The 21,144-nt window shown below is 35.5% G+C and overlaps 1 protein-coding gene across 1 annotated transcript in view; it reads right to left on the bottom strand.

The window, feature by feature from the left end:
• The window catches only part of ARID2 (AT-rich interaction domain 2), a 155,907-nt gene that overhangs the window by 27,291 nt on the left and 107,472 nt on the right, over positions 1-21,144 (bottom strand). The window contains exons 13-16 of the mRNA XM_002927168.4: positions 20,343-20,477; positions 19,515-19,711; positions 16,463-19,326; positions 8,298-8,446 (exon numbers count right to left, since the gene is read on the bottom strand). Coding sequence (XP_002927214.1) covers positions 8,298-8,446; positions 16,463-19,326; positions 19,515-19,711; positions 20,343-20,477 — 3,345 coding nt within the window. The remainder of the gene's footprint in view (positions 1-8,297; positions 8,447-16,462; positions 19,327-19,514; positions 19,712-20,342; positions 20,478-21,144) is intronic.

Genomic DNA, 21,144 nt, shown 5'->3' with positions numbered 1-21,144 from the left:
AAGGAAACATATTCAAGAACTGTGGGACAATTACAAAAGGTTCAACATACATGTAATGGGACTACCAGAAAGAGGAAAGAGATAAAACGGAAATAGTTCAACTAAGAACGGCGGAGAATTTTCCAAAATTAATGACACATACCAAACCACAGATCTAGTAAACTCAGAGAATACCAAATAAGATAAATGTTAAACAAACAAACAAACAAAAAACCCAAAAACACCTAGGCATATTATATTCAAACTCCTAAAAACCAAAGACAAAAAATTTTGAATGTAGCTAGAGGGAAAAGAGCAAAAACGAAAAAACCTTACTGATAGCACAACAAAGGTAAGATTACACTGGATGTCTCTTGAGTAGAATAAAATATTTTAAAGTTAAAAGAAAAAGATTTTATGTCCACAAAATTATTTTTCAAAAGCAAAGGAGAAATACTTTTTCAGACAAATATTGAGGGCATATCTGCACAGTAGAGCTACCTTATAAGAAATGTTAAAAGAGGTTCTTCATAGAGAAGACAAATGGTGGAGGTCAGTAACTGGGATGTATATAAAGAAAGGAAGGGTACTGGGGAAGGAAAAAAATGAAAGTAGAATAAAATATTTTACTTTTCTTACTTTTTAACTGATCTAATAGGTAAGTGTTCAGAGTAACAGCAACAATGCATTTGGTGATTAAATCTTTTGGATAAGTGAAATGATTGACAGCATAAGGACACGAGGGAAGAAGTAAGAATACCCCATTACAAGGTACCTGTACTACACATGAAGCAGTATATTGCTGTTTTAAAGTGAAACAGATTAGCGGTAAATATATATTTCAAACTCTAGAACAACCAGAAAAAGTTTTTAAAAGAAATATAATTGATATGTTAAGAGGAACAAATGGAATCATAAATTACTCAACTAAAACCATGTGAAGACAAAAGATACAAAACACAAGTGAAATGAATAGAAAACATTTATAAATATGATAAATATTAGTGCAACTGTATCAATAGTCATTTTAAACGTGAATGATCTAAACATAATAATTAATAGATAAAGAGATAGGCAGGGTAGATAAACAAAATGAAACCCAACTATGTGGGTTAGATATAAAAACACAGATTAAAAGTAAAGTGATGGACGTGGTTGGGATGAGCAAAATAGGTGAAGGGAATTAAAAGGTACAAACTTCCAGTTATAAAATAAATAAGTCACAGGGATGAAAAGTACAGCACAGGGAGTATAGTCAATAATACTGTAATAACTTTGTATGATAACACATGGTAACTAAACTTAGCATAGTGAATGTTGCATAATGTATATCACTGTCAAGTGGCTATGTTGTACCCTGAAACAATATAATATCATATGCCAAATACATTTCAATTAAAAAAATTTTTAAAAAGGCAATTAGCAACAGTTGAAGGACTTATATGAGGAAAACCTAGGGGGAAGAAGAGAAAATCATATTCAAAGTTGAAAGCTGGGGACTAATAATATTAATTTCAACACTAAAATCCATTTTATACTCCACCCCCCCGAAAGAAAAGGATGATGAAAGATACACCACACTAACGGTAATCAAAAGAAAGCTGGAGTAACTATACTAATGTCAGACAAAGCAGACTTCAGAGTACGGTTACTATCAGATATAAAGAGGGACATTACATAATGATACGGAGGTCAACTGTTCACAAAGACACAGAATTCTTAAGGTCTCCACCTAACGCAAAGCCTCAAAATATGAGCAAAATCTGACAGAACTGCAAGAATAGACAAATCCACTAACTATACTTGGAAACTTAACACAACCCTATCAGTGATTCACAGATCCAGCACGCAGAAAATCAGTAAGGATGTATTTGAACTAAACAGCGCCATCAATCAATTGAATCTAACTGACAATTATATAATACTTCAACAACAAGAGAAAAAAACATTCTTTTCATGCTCACGAGGAACATTCACCAAGATAGACCACATTCTGGAACCTAAAACACACTTCAACGAATTTAAAAGAATGGAAATCATATAAAGTAAGCTCTCAGAGTACAACGTAATTAAACTAAAAATCACTAACAAAAAGACAGGTGGACTATCCCAAAATATTTGGAAATTAACACATTTCTAAGATATTTTGAACTAAGTGATAATGAAATTATAACTTACCAAATTTGTGGGATATAGCTAAGGCAGTACATAGAGGGAAAGTTATAGCATGAAATGTATATATTAGAAAAGCTCTAAGATCAATAATCTAAGCTTCCACCTTAGAAAACTAGAAAAGGAACAATATAAATTCAAAGCAAGCAGAAGAAAAAAAATAAAAATTAAAGTAGAAATCAGTGAAATGACAACAGGAAATAAACAGAGAAAATCAACAAAACCAAAAACTGGTTGTTTGAAAAGATCAATAAAATACATGAACCTCTAGCTAGCTTAACCAAGAGAAAGAATGAAAAACGACACAAATTACTAATACCGGAAATGAAAGCTTCTTTCATTGCTACTGAGCCCATGAACATTAAAAGGATAATAAATGTTACAAATAACTCTATGCCACAAATATGGTATTTATGAAGTGAATGGATCAATTCTCTAAAAGACACAATCTGCTAAAACTCACACAAGAATAATCTGAACAGAGCCTATAACTATTGAAAAAATTGAACCAATGATTTATGGTTTCACTGGTGAATTCTACCAAACATTTAAGGAAGAAATGATACTAATTCTCTATAATCCCTACGAGAAAACAGGAGAGAACATTTCCTAATTCATTACATAAGACCAGCATTACCCTAATACCAAAACCATACAAAGACAGAAAAACTATAGACCAGTAGCTCTCATGAACATAGGTGTAGAAATCCTCAAAAGAGGCACTTGGGTGACTTAGTCAGTTAAGTGTCTGACTCTTGATCTCCGCTCAGGTCTTGATTTCAGGGTCATGAGTACAAGCCCTGTACCGGGCTCTACATCGTGGAGCCCACTTTGAAAAAAAAAAAACGCTCAAGAAAAATATTAGCAAATCTAGTCAAATAACATAAAAAAACTATATACCAATGAAAAATGAAGGATGCAATGTGTCATTGTGTGCCCCTACCCTGCTGCTCTACCCATGTCCTTTGCTGAGCCACTTAGGTCAAATGTAAGAACACTAAATAAATATCTTAGGCTAAGCTGAAAAAATATGCTTATTTATTTAACTTCTTCACTGCAGGTATGCAAGGCTGATTCAAGATTCCAAAAATTAATTGATGTAATCCATCACATCAACAGGCGAAAGGAGGAAAATCATGTTCACATCAACAGATGGAAAAGAAAGAACAGATCGGACAAAATCTAGCACCTATATATTACTAAAAACTCAGCAAACAACCCAATTAAAAAACAGGTTAAATCTGGATACCTTACCAATGATGATATTCAGATAGTAAATAAATAAATGAATAGATGCTCAACATCTTTTGTTATCAGGGAAATGCAAGTTAAAACACCACAGATATGAATGCACATCTATTAGAACAGCTACAGTCTAATACCCTGACAATACTGCATAGTGATGAAGATGTGGAGGAGCAGGAACTCTCATTCATTCATTGCCGGTAAAAAATGCAAAATAGTACAGCCACTCTGAAAAACAGTTTGAGAGTTTCTTACAATGCCAAATATAGTCATGTCATACAATCAAGCAGTTATAACCCTAGGTATCTGCCCGAATGAGTTAAAAATCATGTCCATACAGGGGCACCTGGCTGGCTCCGTCGGAGGAGCATGTGACTCTTGATCTCAGGGTTGTGAGTTCAAGCCCCACGTTAGATGCAGAGCTTACTTAAAAAAGTATGTCCACGCAAAGCTACAAACAAATATTTATAGCAACTTCTTAACTCCCAAAAACCAGAAGCAACCAAAATGTCCTTCGACAGGTAAACAAACTGGTGCATCCATACGATGGAATTACTATTATTCAGCAATAAAAAGAAATGAGCAACCGACCCACAAAAAGACACAGGGAACCTTAAACTCATAATCTTAGTGTAAAAAACCAGTCTGAAAAGACTACATACTGTGTGATTCCAACTATATAACATTCTAGGTAAAGGCAAAACTACAGAGACAGTAAGAAAATCAGTAGTTGCCAGGGGCCCAGAGGTGGGGGAAAGAGGGGAGGCAGTAAAGAGAGATGAACAGATCAGACACAGGGCATTTTCAGGGTGGTAAAACTATTCTGTAGAATACCGTAAAGATGAATACGTGACACTATGCATTGTCAAAATCCACACAACTGTATGGCACTAAGACTGAATCCTCATGTAAACTCTGGATTTTAGCTAATAATAATGTGTAAATATTACTCATCAATCGTAACATACATCACACTAACAGAAGATGTTAATATTACGGAAACTGTGCAAGGAAGAAGGAATACATGGGAACTCTTTGCACTATCTGCTCAACTTTTCTATAAACCTAAAATTGCTCTAAAAAATAGTCAACTAATTTTTTTTTAAACAATAAGGATGAATATTATCACTATTATACAACTATTCTGGGAACATAAGATATTATAATTGGACAAAAGGACAAAATAAGAGGTATAAATGTAGGAAAAAACCCCACAAGTTGAAAAATATAATAGAAGTTATAAGAATTTATGACAGCAACAAAAAAATAAGAACCACAACTAGCAGTAAATTCTACAATTAATATATGTGAAGAAAATTTTCAAGCTATACAGGGGTAGAAAAGACTGTAATACCATAAGCTGATACCTTTATCTTGTAAGGGAAGAAGTAACACTGGAAAAATGTTCACTATCAAAAGACAAACACTACCAAAAAATTCGTTAAAAGCAATTGCAATGAGGGACACTTGGGTGGCTCAGTTGGTTAAGTGTCTGCCTTTGGCTCAGGTCATGATCCCAGGACCCTGTCCCACATCGGGCTCCTTGCTCAGTGAGGAGCCTGCTTCTCCCTCTGCCTGCTGATCCCCCCTCCCTGTGCTCTCTCTCTGACAAATACATAACAAAATAAAATCTTTAAAAAAAAAAAAAGCCATTACAGCGAAAATGCCAACATGCTTTGTTTTGGATCTCTAGAAACATTCTAAAGTTCATTTGAAAGGATAAGTATCTGTATGTGTACCAAATCCAATCTATAAATCACTCTTAATTTCAGAATCTAGCATAGTGCTTGGTATAAGTGCTTGAAAAAATGGAGAAACACCCTGAAAAAGAAAAATTAGGAGGGGGATCTTGCCATATCCAACATTAAAATTTAAAGTGATGGTTTAATAAGGACAGAGACCAGTGGGATAACAAGTAACCCAGAAATAGACAAAGCATACAGGAATTTAATATATAACAAGGGTGGAAATTCAAACACCTAAGGAAAAAAATGAACACCAATATGTTAGCCATTTGGAAAACAATAAAGTTAGATTCATACTTTAGACATGAAATTAAATTACAGATGGATCAAAAAGTTAAAAAAATTAAAGTAGTGGAAGGCAACAAAATGTGTATTATGTGATCTAAGAGTTGAGAAGATCTTTCTAAGCATGAAATAAAAACCATTAGTTTTTCTAGTCTGTCCACTAAAATATCTAGAACAATAACCAACTTAAAAGCAATGGATACTCCCTGGAACCTAGACTAAATACCATTTCCCATTAAAAGACCTCCTTGGAGAAGTTTGATTCCATGTGTGTGGCAGGAACATTTTGTCTAACAGAGAGCAAGGAAACCGTCAGAGACATATTAATATTAATATCACTTAACCAAAGGAACTGGGAACCAGCATGAATAGGCCTTTACTGGTTAAGACAGGACAATTTGAACATCAAGAAATAATAACTGCAATGGACTAAAATTTTTAAATTCATAAGTTCATTTATAATGATACTAAAAACAAAAACAAACAGAATCCAAACTTCATGGGACACCTTTGAAGAATACAAGTAAATAATGCAATATTTTGAAAACTGGTAAATAAGAGCTATCATAAATAACCTATCTAGCCTTTTTTCTAGGAACTTATTATTCCTCAGAGAAATCAAAGAGTTGGTAAGAGGGGAACTTGTACATTTTACAACTCTTCATGGAATGATGGATTTAGGTGATGATCCCCAATGGCTGCTGACATCACAAAAAAAGAGACAAGATATTACATATCTCCTGACGGAAGTACACAATGCCATTTCTAAAATGCTCTTCATAAAACTGAAACAATTGAAGAGGAGCAGAGGGAGAGAGAATCTGAAGCCGACTCTGCACCGAGCGCAAGCCTGACGCAGAGCTCACAACCATGAGATCACAACCGGACACTGACGCTTAACAGACTGAGCCACCCTGGCGCGCCTGTACTGAAACTTTTCTTTCTTTTTTTTTTTTTTTAAAGATTTTATTTATTTATTCGACAGAGAGAGAGACAGCCAGCGAGAGAGGGAACAAGCAGGGGGAGTGGGAAAGGAAGAAGCAGACTCACAGCGGAGGAGCCTGATGTGGGGCTCGATCCCATAACGCCGGGATCACGCCCTGAGCCGAAGGCAGATGCTTAACCGCTGTGCCACCCAGGCGTCCCCGTACTGAAACTTTTCTAACCATCCCAGCATTGCGTTAACTGTCCGCTGCCAACTACCTTTTTATAGCACTTATTTATACCATGAATTTGTTTTTGGATGTGCTTCTTTAAAAGCTGAGAACGATCCTTTTTATTTCTAACTCCTCGCACATACACCCTCCTAGAGGGTACTCGGTAAATATTTGCAGAATCAAACTGAATTAGGATTGCAGCATCTAAAAATGGCTTTAAAAAATGACAAGCTCTAGGAAGACTTGCTGAGTCTTATTCAAAAAAGACTTCCAAAGAGGAGGCGCATATCAAATTTTGTAGCAAGATGGGAAATCACGTTGTGCATTTAGGCTCATTAACTCTTCCAGCAACTTTTTTTCTTGAAATACTATAAGTGCTTCATCTAAAGCAGCTATTCTCAAACTTTTTAGTCAACAAACAGTATTAGCTGACTACCTACTCCATCAGCTTCCATTTGCATGGAAAAACAAAAACAAAATCTAAAAACAGTAAAGAATACAGTTGACATTGGTAAAAAAAATTTCAAATTAACTCACAACATAAACAAAACAAGATGTTCAAAATAAACAAATCAAAGACGTAATTGGAGACCACCTAAAGCACTGACTTGTAAACTACCTTTTAACAAAAAGATTCTACACTATAATCTAGTACACATGTGCTTATGCTATATATACATATAAACAATAGTTACCTTTACTGACATAATGGAATCTGATACATTTTATTCATTTTTTTAATTGTAGGAAAAAAAAGACAACAAAACCAGCAAAAACCCACAAGGAGACCTGACAAAATGATTTCATGACGTCACTTCTATGTTGAGATTTAAAGTCTGATGAACACTGCCCAAAGAAACTGCGCATACTATTAACGATCCCTAGACTACAGTGATAGCCGCAATCCCACAACAAACCTGTATATGAAGTTTACAGTAAAGTATATCTGTAGTATATCATTAAAATTATGAATAGCAAATATAATTTTTAAAAGAATATGGTAATTTCTGTTACCATTTAAAGTGAAATGGAACTTTGATATCCAAAAAATGAAGAGCATTATGTCTATTAAGACAAGCGCCTTAGTCCTAGACCTCTAAAAAGTGACAAAGCGAAGGGTCTTGGCTGAGGACTGTTAAAAGAACGATTTTATTTTAACCAACATTATTTGCAAGTATTTCTTCAAGTGTAAGAAAGCCCTGTTTTAGGAAGTTCAGTTCTACTCACTGTTCATCTTAGTTATTAAATTGTGAAATGATATGGCTTTAAAAATATTTTCATGGGGTGTCCAACCCAAACTCAAATTTAAGACAAATCAGACTTCCTACCAGATTATTATCTTTAAGTTGCTACAATACAGAAATTCGATAGCTGCCACCAACTTCAATTCACTTTAAAAAACCTATCTCTAATCAGAGCCAAATATGAAATCAAATCCTTAGTTGTTTTTCTTTTATTAAAAGCTAACACCGAAACACATTCCCCAATAACCTACCATTAGGCAAGGAAGCTCTTTCTACCATTTATATAAATTTCTTAGCTTAGGTGCCACTGGATCTACATAAACATTCCTCTTAACAGGAAGTATTTTTGCTAAAAGACTTCAGTGGTTTCAAAAGAAAATTTTCCTAAAAGTATAGATGACAGAAATGTAAATATAAAAGCATTCCAGAACAAAGAGCATTTATGTGTATCAAATAAAATTGCCATTTACTTTTTACAAGACTGCCACAGACACATGAAGTTGTGTCCAGGTTTTCTCACTGGATCCCCTTGTTGACTAGATGCACTGAATGGAGAAGGCTGGGAAGTGTTAGGTTGGCTCTGCGCTTGCACAGCTGGTGAAGGCGTCATAGGAGTGTTCTGTGAAAAAACACAACCACGCAGTTTGTGAGGTGACACTGAAAGACATTCATATTCCAAAGTATAGGCATAAAGTGATTATAATGACGATTATACGATTATATTGATAGTTATGCACTTCTAACATAAAATTTACATTTGTAGTTAATGATCATTTGTTAAAAATTCTTTAACAAAGCTAATTATTTTTATAAAAATAATTAGGAAGTCAGATTCTTTTACTTCATATGAAGCACAAAGGCAAGATTACATTGTTATTGTTATAGGATATACCTTATTTAGAATCAAGAATTTTTAGATTAATAAAATTAGGCAGAAACACAATTATAGGTTAAAATGAGGAATGAATCTACTCTAAATGCACCCATTTGATTTACTTACATACATTCTGCACAAGAACAAATCAACTGCAAATTATTATTTTTTTGCATATTTCATTTTAGATTATTTAATGACTACAACACAAAACGATCAGAGCAAAAACCAAAGAAAATTTCTGATGTTAAAAATGAAGTAACCATAAGTAGAATGTTGTAAACATTATTTTATAGTAAGCCATTTTAACAACTTTAGTCTTTAAAGGTAAAGTTTAGTTATAGCTTTTGACAGACAATACAAGTAGAAGAATTTTAATCGTACACATAAGTCTTTTAAATATAAGCTATGTTTTCTTCTTCTGTAGCCCATCCTTTTCTCTCTAAAAAATACATAATTATAATATAGCTTAAAACAATTAGAGGCAAAATATTTTCTTTGAACCTTAACTCAGATTTTATTCATAATGTATCACAAAGGGAAAAATAATATTAAACTTCTCATACAGAAATGGTAGCATACCATATTCAAAGGAATGTTTAATGGCAATAAATTTAAACCCTGGAAATATTAAATATACTTGTTCACTTATAAGGTATTACTGGAAATAGTTGGCAAAACTAGTTAAAAACTGCTATAAACATCAGATTAAAAGCCATAATAATTAGAAAAAAAGATAAAACACTATAAGGCTAGAGCATAAAAATGGAAAAAAGGAGAATAAAATGCTGAAAAAAGTCTGGAAATGTGAAGTCATGAGAGTTTTGGAGTTCCAAGTTCTAAGGAAAAAAAATCTACTTTTGGGACGTGATTGAAGTTGTTTCCATAATAGGGTCCCACCCTTAAGATTTTACAATATGATCAGTGAGAAAACATATACATGCATGAAAAACAGGCGTCACAGATAGGATGTGGACTTTCTAGCTTGACACATCAGTATTCAAACTTTCAATCTGCCTTTTAAACTAGTTATGTGACCCTGGGCAACCTATTTAACCTCTGTGATCCTCAGTCTCCTTATCTATAAACTGTTAAGTAATGAAATCTAATGCAAGGAATGGTGGGAAGACCAGAGGATCTCTAGATGAAGAGCCTCGTTCTATATTCTCAACAAATGGCAACAGTTACTATTATTATTATGCTAGAAGTCCAAATAGAGAATGGAAACCATACTTTGGAGGGAAGGTAACGAGTTTGCTTTGGGGACAGTGACAGATCAACTACAACAAATGTCTATTAATAGAAGTTAGGGGCGCCTGGGTGGCACAGCGGTTAAGCGTCTGCCTTCGGCTCAGGGCGTGATCCCGGCGTTATGGGATGGAGCCCCACATCAGGCTCCTCCACTATGAGCCTGCTTCTTCCTCTCCCACTTCCCCTGCTTGTGTTCCCTCTCTCTGTGGCTGTCTCTATCTCTGTCGAATAAATAAATAAAATCTTTAAGAAAAAAAAAAAAGAAGTTAATGCTGGAAACCCAGATTTGACAATCATTCACCTGGGAATTCTTACAGCCATAAAAACTGATGCTGAGAAAGCAGACAAAAAAAGAAAAAGAGGATCAGAGACAAAAGAATGGAAGGTAACATCAGAGTTAGTCTATTTATCAAAAGAATTACTCAAATTGCTTCCCTGAAATGAAAATATTGCAATAAAAATCCAGGAAATCCTAATAAGGGGGAGTAACCAAGAGGATCAGTTTCAGCCAAATAGAAATATTAAAGAGTAACAAGTTACAAATATTCCAGAATTTTAATTAAAGGGTAAATTTGCCAGAAGCCTCAAATTCCCTCAGAATGAACCTTCTGGTTACCTATATTATTATTGTTTAAATTAAGTATTTTATTGAATATGTTGTCATATATTTGTAGATTAAACTTATTTTTACTTTCCTAAGTACTAACAAATCTTTACCCTATTTTTTTTTTCCATTATGGAACTCTTATTTGGTGTCACACAGAAAATTTAACAAGGAATCACAGGGTATTTTGACCCCAAATGTGAATGAGGCATGCGGCAAGGATGACTCAAATTAATCTAAACCGTTAAATTAAGAATGAATAAAGACACATTTACCAAATGCAATGTGTAAAAACTTGTGGATCTTAATTCGAATGGGTTGTTTAAAAAAAAAAAACCCACACAAACCAGTTTGTTTTTAAAAGACAACTAGAGAATAATTAACTGGGTGTCAGATAATATTAAACACATTACTATTTCTGTTAGATGTGATCTGGCATTGGAGAGAGAGATACATCTACAGAGTTAAAAGTACTTAACTATTAGAGAAATAGATTCTGAATTATATATTGGCAAAATAAAATAATGTTTGATATTTGTTTTAAAGAACTCCAAGAAAAAAAATGATAGAAAAAAAAAAGAATAGATGAAACTAAAAAGGCAAAATGGTAATAATATTTTAAGCTAGATACATGAAGACTTACTGGCTCTTTTGTATATGAAAAATTTTACAATAAAAAGTAAACAAATGACAAAAAGAATTAAATAGATCTAAATATATCACTGAAACAGAAAGAAGTATTTTTTTCAAAAAAAACCACGATTTTATTTATTTGAGAGCAAGAGAGATAGTGAGAGAGAGCACGTACAGGGGATGGGGAGAGGGAGAGGGAGAAGCAGGCTCCCCGCTGAGCAGGGAGCCCTTAGTGGGGCTTGATCCCAGGACTCTGGGATCATGACCTGAGCCAAAGGCAGATGCTTAACCAACTCAGCCACCCAAACACCCCAAGAATTAAAGTACTTATAGAATATAAACCAAATGAGAAATTCCAAGACTCATATTTCCTTTGACAGTAGGGGTGAATATTTTTAGGTTTCCTCTTGTTATTAAAAAAATTATACATTCCTGGGGCACCTGTGTGGCTCAGTCAGTTAAGCATTCTATTCTTAATTTGGGCTCAAGTCATGTCTCAGGGTCGTGAGATCCAACCCAGCGATGGGCTCTGCACTCATCGCAGAGTCGGCTGAAAAGACTCACTCTCCTTCTCCCTCGGCCCCTCCCCCCTATAAAAAAAAATAAAAATAAATTAATTAATAAAAAGAATTAGGTCTTTTACATGATAGTGCAAAATATATTTCTTTTAGGATGTATAAGTTTACTATTTCTCAACCTTATTATTTACTATGAATTGCTAGATCATTAGCCATAACCCTAACTCAAGTGTAAATGTAAAAGTAGGTTTCAAAGTCAAAGTTTTTGGAATGATCGCTCTTGATGAATATTCTCTATCATCTACTGTATTGAGGAAGAGCTACCTTTTTTATATTACAGGTTCTTTTCCCCCAAATCAAAGCCACAAATCTAGCAGTGAGTGACCAGAAAAGTAAAATTACACAAAAGGTGCAAAACAACTATGTGATTTATTCTGCAATGTAAAATTAACTAAAAAAGTTAATGTAGCAGTTTTATTACTTATATTTTTATTAAAAAAAGAAATTTTAACCTTGATTTCTTCTATCATCTTTTCAAGAGTAAATTATGGCTAAAAATTCTAGATTACAGCGATAATATTTTTTTAAGATTTATTTATTTATTTGAGAGAGAGAGAGAAACTACACAAGTGGAGGGAGGGGCAGAAGGAGAGAGTGAATCCTCAAGCAGACTCCTTGCTGAGCACAGAGCCCCGAGAGCATGACCTGAGCTGAAATCAAGAGTCGGATGCTTAACCAACTGAGCCACTTAGAAGTCCCAGAATGATATTTTCTGATACAAGACTTGGGATTTGAGGCTTTTAAACCTTTACGTTCTTAATATGAAACTTTAAAAACCTCAAAAAGATGAAAACTTCAGCACTTCAATCTGTGTTAGAAAGATACAAATTCATAATATATTCTCAAAATAAATTCTTTTTAGGTAATAATGAAACCCTGTGTTCAATTCTAGCTACCGATTTTGAAAGCCACTTATAAAATGGAACTGACTGAGATAAATAGGATAATGAAAGACACCCTGACACCTAAGATCTAACTGAAGGAACTGAGAAAGTATATTCTAAAACATAGGCAAGTAAGGAGAGATACTCTGAAGTAGCTGTAAAGAATAAAAATTAGATTTACTCTAAATGTGATATAAAAGTGATTATACTTATGGAACAGAATTAAGACAATTATAAAAATCACTGGAAAAGAGGTCTTTGTGAGTGTGGGAAAGTAACTTCAATTCTTAAAAATGAGAGTTTGGAACAAGATAATATCTGAGATTCTTTCTGCTCTAACATTACCTCATGTTCTTAAACTACAAGTTTTTTACTCTTATAAAGTATAAACCTAGGTAATCAATACTTACCAAGAATAGCTTATAAGGACACATTGAAATGCAAACAGTAATGTCTTTCCTAGTTTTTACAATGTGCTACTATTCTACAAATCTAAGCAGTAGAACTGTTAAAATATTGAAATGATAATTCCCGTGGCTCTTGCTAAAATGCTGCCCCCTAGAGGCTACAGACTGCTTTCTGAAGGGTTGAATAACTTCAAGCTCTTTACCAAAGAAAGGAAGGGACCAGGAAGATACCAAAATTCAGCGTCACACAGAATATCAGCAATGATTCCTACGTGAAAGACATGGAACTGAGGAAACGCACGTATGAAACACCTTAAATAAATACATCCTTAAGTAAACTATTTTTATATACAAGAATTTAGCATGTCTTTAGATCATGGGATTAACAGCTATTGTTCTGTTCAACATGTGTTTTACATGCTCCTGAAAAAGGCAAATCTTTAGGTAAATATTTATAATTATTTTTATTTTTAATTCATTTTTATTTTTTTATGTGCCAACCTAGTTTTATGCCTCCAGAAGATACCAATTCATGAATAGTTATCCTATAGCTTGCAATTACAAGATTTTCTTGGATTTCTTTTGGATTTATATGAACTATCCAGCTAAATACTACTTAAACACAAAATCTGTGGTTATATCATTTACTTTCATAGATCTTTCTCCTTTTCTGTTCCTAATGTTTTTCTGTAATGAAATTAATATAGCTGATTAATGGGAGTGAAAGGGAACAAAACTGAGAAAAGAAACATGAAATAGCAATGGTAGTAGGAAGGATTACCTGTTGGCCATTCTCAGCAGGGACATTTCCCTGCAGTCTTTCCAGCCCTGAACATTCTGAAAGTCTGAAAGTCCTTCCTTGGGGTCCAGGAGCCTCCTTAACATCCCCAGACCCCTTGAAACGATGGTAGAAATAACAAGGTTTGGCTGAAAAATCACATTTAAATCCTCTATTTCATCTACCCCTTTAAGGTACCAATTCAATAGTGAATAAAATGGTGTTAAACTAAGGTCTACATAAAAGAAATCTGAAGAATCTGGGCAACAATGGAAATGGTTTTCTATTAGGAGGCTCTTAAGAAGGCCAACAGCTGACCCTTCAAAGGAAATTTATGATCCCATCTTGAACAGTTAGTCTTTTTTAGCCTTTATAGGTATTTTATTCCCATATATGAAGGTCAAATACAGCTGTACTATTATTGAGTGCCTAACTATATAGCAGTCACCATGCTAAGTGTTATACGTAAGAATCCCAGTTTTTAATTCTCACTCTCATAGACACCATGCATGCTCTTTTTCCTTGCAAAGTTTTAAATTTCTACATGCCAACCAAACACTAATTTTAAAAATAAAGAATGTAGCCATTTAAAATAAACTATATTCTTCAGGAGAAAATATATAAAAGAACACATTTTTCATATTAGAAATAAAATGTAGTAATTTTATGCTCGAATTAGACACATGTATGTCCAATGTGTAAATAAAAAAGTTTTGGCATTAGTGTCCTAAAATTCTAATTTAATGCTACTCACATTCTATAATGTAATAGTTCAAATAACCAATATGTTATATATAAAAGGGCTTTCCAGAACTTTTCAACAAAATCTTTTAAAATAGTGGAGAAATGGTTAAGAGTACGAATCTTTGTTTCAGACACACACCCCAGTGGTTCAGTCTTAGAACCACTTCACATTAGTTGGTGACCGTGGGTGAGTTATTTTGCTGCTTGGAGCTTCATCTCTAAAACAGTAATAACAACTTTTACCTCACAGAGTTACTTTAAGGATTAAATGAGAAAATGCTTTAGTACCAAGTTCCTAACACAAGTCCTAGTCTTAACAAGCATTATTGTTGGTTCCTTGTTACTTAAGTATCATCACTGAATATAATCACACTGGAAGATTAAGGACAACAAAAAAATGAGGGTTGATAATTCCACAGTAATGGAGTTTTTCTCTCATTTGGCTTAGTCTATTGCAACTATTTAGGATTATAAGAAAATCTGAGAAGAAAAACAGAGTCAGGAACATAATTAAGATGAATTGAGAAATTATAAATGTAAGAAAAAATATAAAAATCAACTCACTGAATGCTTACTTTTTGCCAGACACTGCACTACTTTAAATTTTTTTACTGTGTTTAATAAATGAAAAACTCAACTTGTAGCAGTTTGTTTGAGTAAAATTGCTTTAGTATTTTTCGCTAAAACTCAGTACTAATTATTGCTATGTACACATCACCTAAAGAATACTCAACCTATTTAGGTACCTTGCAATAAAAATAAATCTAAGCAATACAGTACTAGCATATGAATTAAAATCTCATTATGCCCCCTGACAGCACTGTCCAGTGTTATCCACTCACATGAAAAAAGTTGAACATCAGTGGATGAACTGTTCTGAAGCAAGGGATTCTTTGTTCTTTCATCTTTCATTTTGCTGCCCCCTCCACCCCCAGATTTGGTACTAATGCCAACAATGACCATAGATCTGCTGTAAACACCAAAAGCACAGAGAAGAAACCCAAGTCAGAAGAGTTCTAGCAGAGCTGACAATAGTCACAGAAAGTTCTGGCTATGTAGTATTTAAGGAAGAGAATGAAGAAAAAGTCATCCAGGAAATACGGTTAAAGACAACTGTTAAGCAAACCCCTAGTTTCAGTGGAAACAGCATACAAGATTGACCTTAAAAATCTTTACAGGCAGAATGAACCCTCAATTCAGTAGCGCTAAACCTAGAAAACATTTTTATTTACTACAGGGTACAAAAGAGATTGGATAGATTATTAAAGAGGGGATAACAGAAACATGACAGTAGGGTAAAGGAGTAAGAAACACAAAAGCAAGAATATCAGAATAGATGAAAGAACTGAAATTATAATACTTTTTAAAGAATAAAGGAAACAAAGTCAATATATAAATATAACAAGAAAACACCTGATAAAGTACTTATGGGATTCATCTTTTTTACAAAAGAATGGTGAAAAGAGCTACAAAAGCATACTCATGTCAAAATCAAATACAGAACCACCCTTTTGAAGTGCTCTCAGTGTATCCGCTCCCCCCTGCCCCCGAGGAGACCAAGGAGACTAACTTACATTTTAAAAATTCTCCAAAAGATGCCAGATTAGCAAGTGCTCCTCTATCTTGGGTCTACAAAATTACTAATTTGGGTCTATAACAAAATTTAAAAGATTCTTTAAGCAATGTGCTAAAGTTAACAATTGAGAACTGTTTAAAATTACAAAGAACACCGAAAAAGAGGAGCACGGGAGCCTGAGTACATTGGTGAGCTGCCACAATTACCTTTTCAAGATGAGACAGAGAACAAGAGGGCACATTCCCCTAAAATCCTATTTACAAGTGAGAAATCTTTAAGAGAAAGGTTGACAGTAGAATGACTTACCTGTGGGACCACGTTCTGTACGTACGGTGGTGGATGCTGCTGCTTTTGCTGAACAGCACTTTCTATTGCTACTTTAGCTACAGTGCTTGGATCTGCTCCTGCTGGCACGGCAACCATTGTTGCACTGCAGCCAGCATTGTTGGGGTCACTGATTGTAACAATTCTAACTCCTACTTTATTTGGAATTCCTGTGACTGTTTCCCTATCGTTATCCTCTGCCGGCCTCTTTACAGTTTTGCATTCTGCTGTGCCATTTGTAGACCGAACGTCAGATGATAGGGCAGGAGAATGGGACACTCTTGATCCTGAGTGGGGAACTGCTATGATTTGATGCCCCTGTATAACAGAGGTTGTAGAATGCGGTGAGACAACTACACTTGGGCGTTGCTGAGGCACATCTGAATTCAAACTTGAAGCTAGAGGTCCATTAGGCAAGTCAGTACCACTAAACTGCTGTGTTGCCACATTAGGAGCCTCCTGTATACTGCTCACAGATGGTGAACCACCCAAAGTTAATATAGGTCCATTAGAAATTCTTTCTAGTTGATCACCTTTGGCAGTATCTTGCTGAGTGGCATCTAAAGTCCCTTGTGGTTCCATCGGAGATATCTCACCATTTCCTACATGATTGGAAGTTTTGTGATTTGGAATGTTTTTGCTTAAATGAGAACCATCTCCCTTATCAAAATCACAGATTCCATTAACTAGAGGTTTTTTCAAATCACTTTTGATATCTGGCATATCCATTTGTTCTGAGTTCTGTTTTCCAGATGTTCCATTTTCACCTAATTCTAACGATGGCCCATTACTGATTAGTGAGCACTGATTAGCCTCACTTTGAATTTTCCCTGAGTTTGAAGGAGGTAGACTTGAGTCACTGTACTTTCTCCCATTTAAAAGACTTCCCACCTGCATTTCATTTTCCTTTGCATCCCCATTGCTGGTGTTCGTGGTTCCTCTTCGGCAGGATGGGTTCTCCATGACTTCAATTTTACGTTCATGAACATGTAAACCTGTTGCTTCTTTTGCTTCCTCCTCCTTTTGGCAAATTATCTTATCACCTTTGAATGGGGGAGTAGCAGTAGTACAGGATGATTGTCCAGCTGGAGATGTCTGAGTGGCTGGAAGCGTTTGCACCTGAAGTCCAACTCCTGCCTGCGTCCCACTCATGGTAATTCCTGCTGGAGCAATGAGCTGAGTTGCATTTCCCTGACTCACAGTTGCAGTTGCAAAACTTGTATTTGGCACAACTGTTATGGTTACCTGGTTGCCAGAAGTCCCTTGGAAAATGGTTGCTGGGCTGTTCGAAATCAGTGGGCCTGGCAATATTTGTAAGTTTGAGATGGGCACAGTTTGCACTCCCCCTGTGGGTGGCATTGCACTTTGGACCAACTGAACATTTTGCTGCCCAACCAATAGCTGCTGAGCTGAAGATTGCCCCTGCACTCCAAAACCTGCTGCTTGGTTATTAGCTACCTGGTATACCACCTGAGGGCTAGGAGCTCTTGCATTATTAGGGGGAGGAATCTGTGGAGCTGGGAGAATTAGCTTACCACCTGGTGTCGAAGGACCACGCTTTGGAAGCAGCAGCTGTTTTATCAGACTTGACTCACCAGAAGCAGGCTGACCAACACCTGCATTCGCCTGCTGTGGCTGAACTTGCATCTGTACTTGTTGGGGCTGCTGAACCTGTACTTGTACCTGTTGTGGTGAGGGTGCTGGTGAATGCTGCTGCTGTTGCTGCCTTTTCACAGATAGCATCTGACTGACAGTAGGAGGTGGTCCCTGTGACTGAGGGGTGGAAGAAGATGACATGGCAGTAGGGACTTGGTTATTGGTAGCTGGGACAGGTGATGGTGAGGAAGATGGAGTTATGTTTGGTTGCCCAGTTAGCTGAACTGTCTGACCAGCTGGAAGAGCTGCTGGATTAGCAAGAACAATTTGGTGAATGGCTGGTGCATAAGTCTGACCTTGTTGAGCTGGCTGGCTTACGATCACTACACTTTGTTGGGTTGGCTGCTGTGGTTGTTGAATGGGCTGTTGTACCACTGTTGATGAAACTTGCTGAGAAGGGAGAGGTTTTGGTGCAATGTTCTGAAATCCTACCCTTGAGGGTTGTGGACTTGGGACACCAGCAATGGTAACCATTTGTCCCGTAGCTACCTGAAAATTCTGTACTGACGTTGCTGAGACAATATTGGATGCAGAAGTTGTCACATACTGTGAAGGTGCTATGATAACAGTGTCTTGCGGCTGGCTACCAGCTGATGTCTGTTGAGATGAAGTTTGCACAGGCTGGGGTGATGTGGTGATTAACTGTTGACCCTGTGAAACTGTAGAAGTACATGCTGGTATGTTCTGTACTCTGCCAAATATATGACTCTGTGGGACAGCTTGCTGAATTACTGTAACAGGAGTGCCGGAAGGTAATTGTCCTGGTACCACTGTGTGTAATGGAGACTGTTGTGGAATTACAGATGGATGATGAAGCAATGTCTGGGAATTTACAACTGTAACAGGTTGTGGCCCTGTACTGTGATTCTGAACCACAGAACTCTGAGCAGCTCCTCCTCCCACAGCAATGCTAACAGGAACTGCTGTCTGGGATATAGAATTCTGGATTACTGTAGCCTTAACAACTTCACATGGAATTGGAGCTTTATTCTGAATGACAGTCACTGGAGCATTTTGCTGCTGGTGGGTATGAACTGCAGGATTTGGTGGAATTCTTGAAACAGTCTGTGCCACGGTATGAACGCCTTGTACTGGAAAAGACATTTGTGTTGCAGTCAAATTTGAAGACTGGTTGGTAACAGAAGTCCTCTGAAAATGGTTTCCTACAGTTTGTGGTCCATGAGGGATTCCTGAAAATGGCAGGGAAAAGTCAAAATTCATAATGAAATTACTGAAAAGCTGCGTGTAGGCATTGTATTAGTTAATACAAGAAAAAATTGTTTTAAGATATTAACATCAAACAACTTTGCATCATGTGAATATGATAAAAGTAACAGAATAAGCAAAATAGCAATACTTAAAACTCAAAAATTAATACCTGCAGGTGAAGGACTTGGAGATACATCAGGGACAGAATCAACACGAACAACAGGAGTAGAAACTGGTTGCTGCTGATAGTACATCTGAATGGGAAGTGGTATAGCCCTCCGTTTTACTCCTACTACGTGAATATGTGCCTGCCCGTTGCTACTGGAATCCTCCACTCTCTTCACTGTATGATTTGGAAAGACCGTTCTGTAAAGTACACACATACTTAGTTTTCTTAAGTAGCACATGAGCAAAAAAAACAGACATCTAACGATGCTTACATGAACAGCAGTAGTATATTTACTACTACTAATATACGAACCAGTATGATTCACATAGTTATATATTATGCAAGGGTGGGAAGCAAAGAAAAAATATGAAAGATCAGTTCTCCAATTCTTATAATCATTATTTATTAACATTGTTGGGTTTTAAATACTTCTATACCCTATATAATTAACAAAATCCCTGCATCTAGGTAGTGTCTATTTTATGAACTTTGCAAAATATCAAAAGCCTCGATATTTGAAGAGTATTATAGACTATTATTCAAGATTAAAAAGGGCAAAAGTCACGTCTTTAAGATTTTCAAGTGGGTAAAGTTTCTCCCTTCTCATTCTTTGATAAGCCACACAAGGTTCAAACACAAACACCGGGTTTAATTTCCAAAATCCCCTTGTATTTAAATTTCTATCTTACTACAACCTAGCCAATATGAAATTTCAAGTAGTAGAAATATCTAAAACTAGATAGATGGTTGGTATTTTCTCTAAAGAGCAAGAGATGTTCTAGGTCATATAAATTAACTTTGTTTAAAGTTAACAACTATGCATCCTACCTAAGACATTTATAAAATCCAGTTGAGGTTAGGATTCCACCGCGAGCTAATTTACTGCACGTTGAGAGGTACTCAGAATACATTTCTGCTCGAGAGACAGAACAATCTGGATTTACTTCAAAATGAGCATTTAGCCTGAAAAGGAGAAAAATAAATGGCATTATGCAATATATTATAGGACAGTTCATATTTAAATACAGTAAAACCATTTGAAGGCAATGTATTGAAAAATAATATTTATGCCTGTTAACCAAATTTCACTATCTCATGTTATTAGCAAAAATGCACGCTAGGTTTTAGACTGATGAAGCCAAATAAAAGGAGATTAACTATTCAATCATATTTATTTTAGTATAAAAAATCATTAACAACAAATATAAAAACTGTGTTCACACCCGTGAGAACAGGGTTGGTCTGTTGGCAACAAATATTCTACAACAAGTAAGTTTTATTCAATCAATATCTACTCAATTTCCTGTCCTGCAATAATTAAAATATAACAGAAATTCCCAATAATGAGCTATTTCCATTGGAGATGTGGAAAATGGAAGCAAAACTGAACTAAAATTAAACTTTTGTTGTCTCTTGGATCAAATTCCTTAAGGAAAAAAAAAACTTACCTAAGCTTTCAACTACTCCTTAAGACAATCATACTTGTCCCAAGCTTCACACTTCCATTCCCCCATTTCAGAAACTTCTATTCCTAATGCATTACAAATTAATTCAAACTTCAGTATGTCTTTTTTATAAAGTGACTTCCATCTGTATATAAGTTAGGACTGGAGGCCGAATTATCTTCACA

Source organism: Ailuropoda melanoleuca, chromosome 16 (genome assembly GCF_002007445.2).
Source record: "Ailuropoda melanoleuca isolate Jingjing chromosome 16, ASM200744v2, whole genome shotgun sequence".
NCBI classification, from domain to species: Eukaryota; Metazoa; Chordata; class Mammalia; order Carnivora; family Ursidae; genus Ailuropoda; species Ailuropoda melanoleuca.
This window is presented reverse-complemented; position numbering and strand designations above follow the sequence as displayed.